At 46.0% G+C, this 11,989-nt stretch overlaps 1 protein-coding gene across 1 annotated transcript in view; it reads right to left on the bottom strand.

The window, feature by feature from the left end:
* Positions 1-11,989, bottom strand: part of LOC310840132 (uncharacterized protein) — a 50,952-nt gene that overhangs the window by 5,721 nt on the left and 33,242 nt on the right. Inside the window, exons 5-8 of the mRNA XM_083729330.1 lie at positions 6,048-6,215; positions 4,535-4,660; positions 1,808-2,028; positions 738-793 (exon numbers count right to left, since the gene is read on the bottom strand). Coding sequence (XP_083585456.1) covers positions 738-793; positions 1,808-2,028; positions 4,535-4,660; positions 6,048-6,215 — 571 coding nt within the window. The remainder of the gene's footprint in view (positions 1-737; positions 794-1,807; positions 2,029-4,534; positions 4,661-6,047; positions 6,216-11,989) is intronic.

The raw sequence follows: 11,989 nt of genomic DNA, 5'->3' as shown, positions 1-11,989 counted from the left end.
CAGCACATGGAAACGCCATTTACCTTCCCGCCGGAGCGGTACCTATTTATCTACTTGCAGATTTTGGCGTGCTTTCAAACTGCTAGGTTGGCAGGAGCAGGGACTGATCAATGGGAGCTCACCCCATCACCGGAATTTGAACCGCCAACCTTTTGATCGGCAAGCCCAAGGCTCAGTGGTTTAGACCACAGCACCACCTACGTCCCCGCACTTTTACTGTAGTGTTTCTCATTTTAAAGGACATTCCACTTACGTATTTGAGTCTAAAGCATCCCTCTAGTGCTGGCTCCAGGGTTTTTATTTTGGGGGGGAGGGTGCTTGGGCAAGAAGACCTTAGTAGGACCTCCCTGAGTGGGCTCACCACCTCCTTGTTACTGTCCCCACTTTCTTAACTGTTCTTTTCCCATTTGGGCCCAGTCTAATCACCCACTCAGGTGGAGAGACAAGGCAACTGGAGGGTGCTGTTCTATCTGCTCTGTCTTGTCAATAATTGCATGCATCTAGAGGGCAGGTAAACAAGCAGTGGCAGTGAACGGGAGGAGCAACAGGGCCTGAATGCCTGAGGTGCTGATAATGGGCCTCCTGGACCTTGGGCAGGTGCCCAAAGTCCTTCTTGCTGCTGCTTCTCAGCTCAATCTCCTTTTCAGCTTTTAGAAAGACATGGTCAAATGTAGGATGCTCTTCAGAATAATGAGCATAGCTGATAATCAATCAGACAACAAGAAAAATAAACTTACAGTTCTTTGGCATGGAGTAGATTCTGCTAATGACAGCAGGCTGTGGGGACTCCATGCTGTGAAGGGAAAAGGTAATGAGGTAAGCTACAGAAGAAGAAAAACATCTAAAGAAGTAGAGTTCAACAGTTTGGTTAAAAAGTCTGGGATGTGAATAGGAGTCATCATTGCTACATGTGTAGAATGCTGGTGGATTAGGAACCCTCAGAGTTCCAAACACTTAGAAGCTTGTTTCTTATGTTACTCATGTGAAGGGGCTTCAGGTGTACAAGGGCTGCAAAGCTGGGCTGCAAAGTTGGCTTTCCCTTAAGGTCATCCAGTGCCTTCACTGAGCCCCCAGTGTTCATGCATTTGAGCACGGATATCTGATAGGTGAAGTCTGTTCAATCAGGGTTCCAAGCCAGGTAAAGGTCTATGCATGTAGGCTTCATCTTGACACTTGGAAGTTGAGTAAGGGAGAGATATAATATCAGGGTTGGGGGCATCAGCACAGCCCCAGTGCCCTGCAGCAAAGATACACATCCCTCCATATGGTTAATGCACTTCTTCTCTCTTTGTTGGAATTAATCTCTGAACCAGGCCTTGTATTTGGTTTGATGTTTTACAACATACTTTTTCAGAGGTATGACTTTAGTTAAGTAGCCCAGCATTGCTGGATCTCAGACCAGGATGTCTGTCATCTGCCAGAAACTGGAACCTATTATCTAAGTCCCTTAGCTCCTTAGGAGCAATGGGGTGGCATTTAATTAAGGTTTACTCAAAGCAGACCCATTGAAATTAAGGGAATGAACTTAGTCATGTTTTTTTCATTTCAATGGGCCCACTCCTTAGGCAAAAGCTACAAACTCCAGGTCTTTCCCTAGAGTGCAGCTGTAGACATTTCTTGATTGTTTCCCTTCTTGAAAAACATCAAGCATGAAGTGTCATAAGATGTCAAACAGCTGAATATACAAATACTATCTGCAGGACATTCAGTCTCAAAGTTCCCAGAGGAGAATTTTGAACAGAAATGATTTTCAGCTCTGGCCTCTGTTCAAATGACACACATAGTGGCTTCCAATCAGTTTACACACCTGATTTCTTCCCCTTCCATCAGCTTCCGGTAGGTAAGAATCTCTATGTCCAGGGCCAGCTTGATATTCATCAGCTCTTGATACTCCTTGACAAGCTGAGCCAAGTCCTGCCTGGCATTGTGAAGAGCCTCCTCCAACTTAGCCAGTTTGGCTTTGGCATCATTGAGTGCAGATTCACCTTGCGCTCCAACCTCTTTGATGTTTTCCTCGAGACGCAGGCACTAGAATGAACAGGAGGCAACATGGAAGGTGATGAATGAGGGCACATGGCTTGGGAGTGCTCCATGCTCTCCTCCTGCTCACTGCCTTCCATTTGACCAAGTGAAATGCTGAATGGGTCACTCACAGGTATGTTCTCTCTGGAGATGGGCACTCCCGGGGGATGTTAGATCCCTTGCAAGACTAGGGTCTGAAGTTACAACACTTCCCGTGAGAGGGATGGAGAGATCGAGGAGGGTGGGAAGAGATGGACTTACCAGTCTGCTCTACCACTTGAAGCATTCTGTCAGTAACAAATCATGCTGTGAAATTTGAGAACAACCACTCCCAAACCATGCTGGAAAAGCAACAATATTGAGTTCCAGATAAACTGTTCATTCAGCATTCACCCTGGTTTCCTTGCTCAGAGCTTCTGTGGAGGTTAGACTATAGCTAGACTTTATTGAGCATTCATCCTCATTTGTGTGAAGGTTTGTTTGCATGCCATCCTGTTAATGATGCATTCATACCACACTTTTCAATGTATTTCTTCTGCTGCTTTCCTAACGGCAAAATCATTCCTGGTTGTTTTCAGTGAATTTGTTGCACCAGGGTGACAGAGCGATTAAATCTATCTTAATTGCACAAACCTAAATTTCAAGTATGCACTTGAATCCCTCCAGCAATAGAGAGGCAGTCTGGAGACGCCCATATATAATTTCATTTATTAACAATAACAAATTTGTCAGGCGGCTCTGGGTCCCTCCAGACTGCCAGTATTTTGCAGGAGGGATTGAACTGCATACCAGAACTTTGGGTTTATGCATTTAAAGTGGATTAAAGGTCTCTGTCACCCTGTCACAACGAACCCACTTTGGAAAAACTTCAGAGTTTAATGGAGAGATGCATTGAAATGTGTGAGGTGAAGGAATGACTCACAGGAAGAAGTGTAAACAAGAAAATTAAGGCAAATGCAGGGTGAATCCTCATAAGCGTGTAATTGCCCTGCAAACTAATTAGAAAGAATGCTTAATAAAGACCGAATATAGTCTAACCACTGTGTAAACTTTGTGCATGCAGATCAGAATGCTGAATAAATGGATCGTCAGGAAGAGCCTGCTTGCAATAAATCAGATATGCGAAGTAGGTTAACAAAACAAAGCAGGCAAAATGCTGTCCTTTGATCCTATTGTAACTAATTTTACTAATGTTCCTCCACACCACACACTTTCCCTGTCCTATGAGACAAAATCCCCACATTCCTGTAGTGCAGGGGTGTCCCGTCCTGTTTCACCACCTGAGGCAACCAGGAAGGTGAAACACAATTGCCACTATCCCCTCTCCCACCAAAGCTTCACTTCCTGGGGTCACAGAGCTGTGGCTTTCATCAAGATCTCGCAAGAAGCCCACAATATCTTGCTGGAACCTGGAAGCCACAGCTGCTTCCCCTTGTGGCAGTGGGAGCTGGAGGTGTCCCCCACCTTGGGAGAAGTAGCAGTGAGATCTTACAAGAACCATCACTGCTTCTCCTTGCTTCTCTGGCAGTGGTAGAGGTAGGTGAGATGCCTGCAGGGGCGCCTCCCCTTTGGATTCCATAGCCCATGGGAACTGCCTTGGTCTACCTGAGGGGCAGGCCGGTCCTGCTGTAGTGTATTAGTTAGTTAAGGCCAGGAATGGGGAATAATGTTTAAGCCAGAGAATCCAGATACTGTTGGATTTCAACTCCCATCAGCCCTAGCCGTCAAGGCCAATGGTCAAGGGACGGTAGGAGTTCTTGGCCAACAACACCAGGAAGATCACAATTCCTCATCCTTGGCTCAGTTTTTGAGAAACCTTGGATTGAACCAGGGACATTCTGTATGTAAAAGATGTGCTCTAAGCTATGGCCCCTCTAGGATGAATACCGCCAAGACCACACCCCTGTTTTGCCTGCTGTCTTTCTTCATAGTTGCTGTAACATTCAGCTGTTCCTATTGCATTAATTTCATCATGAATGTGGACAGGTCAAGCACTGCAGCCATAGGTAAAGGTAAAGGGACCCCTGACCATTAGGTCCAGTCGTGACCGACTCTGGGGTTGCGGCGCTCATCTCGCTTTATTGGCCGAGGGAGCCAGCGTACAGCTTCTGGGTCATGTGGCCAGCATGACTAAGCCGCTTCTGGCGAACCAGAGCAGCACACAGAAATGCCATTACCTTCCCGCCGGAGTGGTACCTATTTATCTACTTGCACTTTGATGAATTGCTAGGTTGGCAGGAGCAGGGGCTGAGCACCCCGTCACGGGGATTCGAACCGCCGACCTTCTGATCAGCAAGTCCTAGGCTCTGTGGTTTAACCCACAGTGATACAGCCATATATACACCTAATTAGAATATAATATTAGAATAGCAAAAAGCATGCACTTTTACATTGTGTGTGTGTGTGTGTGTGTGTGTGTGTACAACATCTATGTGAAATCTTGATTTGGCATATGTCTTGAGTTTTCCCCCTCTCATTCTTGTTTTCCCACCTCCCACCAGCCACATCTTACTTGGCTTTTCAAAGACACAATGCAGGACCTCATTTTCTGGATCTGTATGTTTAACTCAGCAATCACCCTCCGGTCTTGAAGGAGATGGTCACCATACTTAGCAGACAGCACCTCTCTTTCATTCAGCTGGAGGAGAAAATGAAAATATATTACCCTCCTCTTAGCAAAGCAACGCGTGGGCACCAAGTAAGAGGATCAAGGAATGGAGGGGCCATAAACACGACACCTTTCTGAGAAAACCTGCAACAATGATTGTACTCATTACCGCTGGGACTTTCCGTGTAAAACTTCCTTCCTTTCTAAGAACTCTTGAGCCCTGGGGATTAGCACACACATATAGAATTACCCTTTTGACCAAAGTGGCAGCAGCTAATCCTTCTTCCCAACTGAATGATAAATCTGTTTTCTTCTTCTTGTACATCCCCTTTCCCATTATTCATCCTTATTTTCTTCCCCTTTCCTTGCTGCTTCAGCATGCTTGATCTGGGTATCGCCATTCATGCCAAATTCCTGAGGTCTCTTTACTTCCTTCCCATCACTGGGAGATGACAATCAATTCTGCCCACCAAGGACGAATCAGGTCTACCCCTTTCCATTTATCTGTTGTTGCTACTTGTCCTATCTGTATATTTTTTGCAGGCTATGTAGTGCCATGGTGGAAATGAAGCAGCTGTCATTTTCCTAAGTGCGTAGCATATACTAAAAGAATAGCCCTGTCCATGGTCTATTCGGGTTGTGATTCAACACAGCCTAAATTCATGCTACTTTTCCAGGCTTTTAAGAAGCATACTATATATGTATGTTTTGCGAAGAGAGAACTATTGGGAGAAATATAGTCAGGCCAGCTGTAAAGCATCCAGCAAACTCCTCTGTGGGTTAATATTTCAGAACAAATAATCATTTTGTGGGAATTAGACCAAAAAACCCCACTCTCTGGTCTACATCAGATATGTATGTCTTAGTAGAAGTGAAGGAATGGGTTTCTGTGCAGTCAGTTTGAAACGGGACCCAAAATCTACTTTTTTGTAGTAGTACAAGGGAGCGCAGAAACCTATTCCTTCAGAAGAAAAGGAGGAGTTTGGATTTGATATCCCTCTTTATTACTACCCGAAGGAGTCTCAAAGCGGCTAACATTCCCCTTTCCCTTCCTCCCACAACAAACACCGTGTGAGGTGAGTGGGGCTGAGAGACTTCAAAGAAGTGTGACTGGCCCAAGGTCACCCAGCAGCTGCATGTGGAGGAGCGGAGACGCGAACCTGGTTCACCAGATTACGAGTCTACCGCTCTTAACCACTACACCACACCAGCTCTCAGACTATCCCATCTCCACACATTAGTCTGGGAGGAGCAGATCAGGTTGGTTCATATTAAGTTCTTCACCCATCCATTTCTGCATTCTCTCTTTGAGCAGCTCTGGCATTTTAAGCCCTCCTCCTTTGCTGTGTCTTTCCATTAGGACTGGTGTCACCATCAAGGGCTTGGGGGCAGTTCTCATTGGCAAGCAGGTGTGTACCTTGCTTCGTGTGAGTGCCTCTAATTCTTCCCAGCTCCTGATAGCCAGGTCTTCATACTGAGCTCTCACATCCTCCACGATCCGGTGAGGGTCAGGGTTGTATCGGTTGTTATCAATTCCCACCACGATAGAGATGTCCTTGATTTGTGACATCACCTCTTCAAGTTCCTAGGTACAGCAGAAAGAAGACTGGGCTTGAGTTGTTGCCATGCATATGCAAGGTCATGTAATTACCACTCGCGACAAAGGACTGGAAGCTCAGCTGTGCATGGATATAATATCAGTTAACATTACGTATCACTTATTCAAAACTTTTCACCAACATTATCTTAGCATAAGATAACCTTAGCACAATGCCCAGAGAGAAAGCAAAGGAGGTCACACCTTTGCATAAAATGTGCACACACACATTATATGTGCAGAAGCAATAATCCACCTCCAGACTGGATTATTGTAATTCGCTCTACATAGGGCTGCCCTTGAGACTGACTCAGAAACTCCAGCGGGTGCAGAATGCCATGGCGAGACTCCTTATGGGGTCTTCACTGCGAGATCACATTCCCCCGGTGCTATACCAGCTGCACTGGCTCCTAGTGGAGTACAGGATCAGGTTTAAGGTGCTGGTTTTAACCTTTAAAGCCCTATACGGCCTAGGACCCCCGTACCTACGGGACCGCCTCTCCACAGAGGAACTTACGGTCTGCAAATAAAAACATCCTGAAGGTCCCAGGCCACAGAGAGGTTAGGCTGGCCTCAACCAGAGCCAGGGCTTTCTCGGCCGCGGCTCCAATCTGGTGGAACGCTCTGTCACAAGAGACTAGGGCCCTGCGGGACCTGACATCTTTCTGCAGGGTCTGAAAGACAGAGCTGTTCCACCAGGCCTTTGGTCAGGGCGCAGCCTGACTCCCTCCTCTGGCAATCTGCACAGAATTTTGCTTAACGGTTGCCATCAATTTGATTTTAATTAATTTTTATAATGAAATGTTTTTAGAATGTTGGATTATTTGATTGTTGTTAACCGCCCTGAGCCCGGCTTCGGCTGGGGAGGGCGGGATATAAATTATTATTATTATTATTATTATTATTATTATTATTATTATTATTGACTATAATTTAAACAGAAATATGATACATCTTACCACAGTGGGGAAGATGGTGTAAGGTGGAAAATATGTCCCTACACCTCAGTAATCCCTACAACAACTCTACAAGGCAGGTTAGTATCATACTACCCCCATTGGTCCATCTTGCTCAGAAATGTCTATGCTAACCAATATCAGCACACTGGGGTGTCAAGAAGGGGTGTTTCCTGTTGGGAGATAACGCTGAGGCCTTGTGCCTTTCCCCAATGCAGTGTCGCCCGGGATTCTTCACTCCGGTCTCCCGTCACGCTGATGCGACCCATACCCTCCTGGGACATGAGCACATGACCAGCAGAGTCCAAAATAGAAGCGCTAGCCTTGAGGTGTAACATCTAATCCTTATTTAGTGTAATGAAATCAAACATAACAGTACAAACAGTATAAAATAAACATGGCTCCTCTTTCTCTCTCTTCCTTGGAGAGAACGCTGAAACAAAACATCACTGTGAGAGAACAGTGGGAGGTAGGGAGCTAACAGTGTATCTCCCTTTCTGCTTATATAGCTCAAACAATCAGCAGCTGAAATGCATTACATACAGACACGTGATCCAACAATCCCATAACTGCAGCGTAGGGAGGGTTGAAATCCTAACATCCCATCTGGAAATTAACCTGAGACCTTCTGCATGAAAATATGAGCTCTGCCCATGAGCTATTCTCTATTTCCACCTAGATCCAAAACCAACCTTCCTTCCTTCCTTCCTTCCTTCCTTCCTTCCTTCCTTCCTTCCTTCCTTCCTTCTCTCTCTCTCTCTCTCTCTCTCTCTCTCTCTCTCTCACACACACACACACACGTAGCAGCTCCCTGACCTCGGGCACATACCCACAGGATGACTGATGCTGTCATGATACAGAGGAAGGGTGCCCGGACTGCACCTAATAAAGACGGGATTCAGCTCAGTAACTCTCAAAGGCATCATAATCCCAGCTAGCAAACCACACACACATGCCTGCGTGGCTGAAGGGCAGGCAAGATCTAACTTGAAGGATTCCGAAGCCAGAACATTTTGGGTGTTTTTGTCCAGCTTCCTTCACCTCCAACCTATGCCTTTCTCAAAACAACCATGGTTTGTGACAGCCAATCTCCATTGGGCAAATGGATTCACTCCACCACTCAGCCCTTTGGTTTTTCCTCACTTTTATGGGAAGTTTAAAACTGTTTCCACATGGAGGGTTGCAGTTTTGCTTGCCTGACTCACTGGGAAGGAACAAAGGCAGAGGCTGGAATCCATGGTTTGCCCACCTGTAGCAAAAAACTGCTTGCCACCAAGCAGAGTTCTCAAATTACTGTCTCTTCCACATATACCTATTTCCTGAGTAAAGTAAACAAGAATTTTTGCACGCGGGTGGCACTGTGGGTTAAACCATAGAGCCTAGGACTTGCCAATCAGAAAGTTGGCGGTTTGAATCCCTGCCATGGGGTGAGCTCCCATTGTTCGGTCCCTGCTCCTGCCAACCTAGCAGTTCGAAAGCATGTCAAAGTGCAGGTAGATCAATAGGTACCGCTCTGGCGGGAAGGTAAATGGCATTTCCGTGCACTGCTCTGGTTCGCCAGAAGCAGCTTAGTCATGCTGGCCACATGACCCAGAAGCTGTACGCCGGCTCCCTCGGCCAATAAAGCAAGATGAGCGTCGCAACCCCAGAGTCAGCCATGACTGGACCTAATGGTCAGGGGTCCCTTTTCCTTTACACCCTCATTTTAAAAGGAACTAAAGCCTAGAGGTATAGATGCAGAGAGAAGTATGTGTGCACAGTTCTGAAGCATTCACAGAAGAATGGCAACAGCCAGGATATGTTAACTCTATAGCAATTAAGGCTGGCAACTTTGGGAAGGGGCGAAGAGGCAGAGTCATGGCAGAAGGCGGAGCCAGGCAGATGGCTTTGTGATGAGCCATTAGCCACTTCATTAATTTTATTTTTAAGGAAGTTGATTTTGCTGCTAAAGACCAGCAGGGCTCCCCCTCTGTAAATTCATGAACTCTGACAAAGTGAAGGCTGAACAGAATATCCAGTTTTCAAGACACGTAGCTGAAGGTTCTATTTAAAGATTGGGTGGGGCAAATGGCTATCAGAACACAATATATAAACATATATGAGCAAACCAGATAGACATGTGTGCACATTTTTATTTATAGAAGTATTAATACACCACCCTCTGATAAAATATCAAGGCAATGTACACTCTTTAAACCCCATTAAAACAATAATTAAAATGACTGGCTACTCAACAAAATGTTAAACAACTACATTTGCTTGACCCTTTTCATTCATACCCTGTTTTTCATGGCCCAGAATCTTCAATCTAGATACTTTGAGCACAAACAATGCCACCTTGATACAATTTTCCCTAATACATGCACACACACACACACACACACACACACACACACACACACACATATATATTTGGAAGACATTGTTTGGTTAGATAACTGCATCACAAAATTTGGATAACTGCAAATGCTGAAAGATAGCTGTATTTTGGTTTGCATCAGTGGGGTGTGGTCAGTGGACTAGGGGAACCACGCTAGAGCCCTAAATGTTCCCCTGGTGCCTTCTTCCCAAAGCCCAGGAAGCTCACACATGTGATGTCACCCCCCATCACCTTCACAAGCTGGTGCCTCTGGCCCTAACTGTTCCCCTAGGAAAAATTTCACCGCAGGCCATCGATTTGCATATTGGTCTGGGAAGTGCAAATTTGGTAGATTTGCCTATAGAATGAACTGAATGGAACTTCTCTCCCACCTCAAGTGCTATGATATGTTTAGAAAAGTTATTTCCATAATGTCGGACAGAGAAACAGAAGAAAGGCTTGTGCAAAATTAACCAATAGCCGTGTGTCAGGGAACTGACATCAGAGCGAGAAGCGGAGGCAGGGCTCCAGAGTGATGCCAGAGAGGGGACCAGCAGGGGGGAAGGAATTCAGCGTAACACCAGTAGAGAAGAGAGGGAGATGGAGGAATTGGTGACAGGGCTCCAAGACCCTTCACCCGAAACTAGTGGAGAGAGCGCTGGCACGCCCCTGCCTTCCCCTTACATGCGCAGATGCGTTCCGCGCAGGGAACATAGGAGGAGACTTGGCGTCAAACAGCTTTTATGCTGGAAGAGGTTCAAGAAACGCCCACTGACGGATTCTGCAAGTGACTAACAGGTCACGGAGGGCAAGCTCTGACCCTAAGCATGGTTGAGCAAGCAATCTAACTGAACCGAAGGCAATTTACGCACAAGTAACACCCTCACAACCATTACACCGTGCAATGGAAAATAATAGAGGAATGTGGATTGAGACACACCCACTGCTGGATTTATGTATAAGCTAAACAAGCTATAGCTTAGGGCACTTGCAGAGGTAGAGGAGTGTGTGGGGGGAGCGCACCACCCCCGGCAGTGTGATCCCAGTGGGGTGCCATAGCGGCTGCCCCACGCCCATGCTGGGCGCCACGCCCCTTTGGGCGGCGCATCATGCCTTGGGACACACGCCAGCCATGCCCCCATTTGCTCTCCGCCCCCCCGGTGCCAAAGCATGACGGTCCGCCACTGGCACAGGGCCCCACTCTCTTGGGGCCCCCAAAAAAAATTTAAAGGAAAAAACACACCTGGATGTACATTTCCAAAATATAAGATAAAAAACAAATAAAATAAAACCCACATACAGCAATGGTGTTTTGTGTTGTGTAGACTCCTATGATGTAAGTAATGGGCCCCGCCTGCTAGCCTGCCCCCTAAAATACCATTGGTTTGCTCATTTCTATATCAATTACCTTGATAAAAATACATATTTTGTTATGTGCAAATGGCTTTAGAAACCTATTAGGTCCATAAATTACCATATAGCATACATTCAACACAAAAAACAGCGACAATTTGTTGTTGACAAAGGACAGCTGGGCATAAAAAAGGACCCATTACCTTCAGTAGCTTAGGGCCTCATCAAACCTAAATCCGGCCCTAGACACATCCGTACATTCCTACTCCTAACACTACTACAATCTCTATAACTCTGACTTCTCATCTGTTCATGCAGCACAGAGGTGAGGCTGTTTGCGTTTAAAATGTCTAGATTTCAGTGCCATGTAAAGCTGGGCATAATTATTTACTAAATTTGTATGCCACCCTCTATCTGTAGATCTCACAGCGGTTATGAATGAAGCAGGTCAGACAACTGTGCACATGTCTGTTCACATATTGCTTCTGATAGCCATTTGTCTCTCCCAGTGTTTATCCAAAATATTCAGCTATGTGTCTTGGACAGCGGAAATCCTATTCAGCCTCTACTTTGTCTTCTGAATTTTTGTCCTAGACACCGCCCACACATTTTCAAACTTACTTCAGTAACCTTAAGGTCTAGTAACCTGCTTGAAATAAGTGAAGCATCCTGAAGCTGAGGATCTGAGGGTGCTAAAATGTGTGTGGTGCAATTTGAGAGATAAGCAGGTGGGCAGCGGGTAAGGGAATCCACTGCTACAGTTATGATCTCTTACTGCTGGTGACATTTGCATTTGTAAATGGAAACTTCTGCAGGCTCTCTGCCTACCAAGACTGCTTGTGAAGTAGGGAGGAAAAGGACCAGAGGCACAGGAAGATACAACACATCCATGGAAAGAGCCTACGAAAAGTACCGTATTTTTTGCTCTATAAGACGCACCTTTTCCCTCCTAAAAAGGGGAAATGTGTGTGCGTCTTATGGAGCGAATGCAGGCTTGCACGGCTATCCCAGAAGCCAGAACAGCAAGAGGGATCGCTGTGCAGCGCTCCCTCTTGTTGTTCTAGCTTCTGGCTTAGCCGTGCTCTGTCCCTTCC

The sequence above is a fragment of the Podarcis gaigeae genome, assembly GCF_964106915.1.
Source record: "Podarcis gaigeae genome assembly, chromosome: 2".
NCBI classification, from domain to species: domain Eukaryota; kingdom Metazoa; phylum Chordata; class Lepidosauria; order Squamata; family Lacertidae; genus Podarcis; species Podarcis gaigeae.
This window is presented reverse-complemented; position numbering and strand designations above follow the sequence as displayed.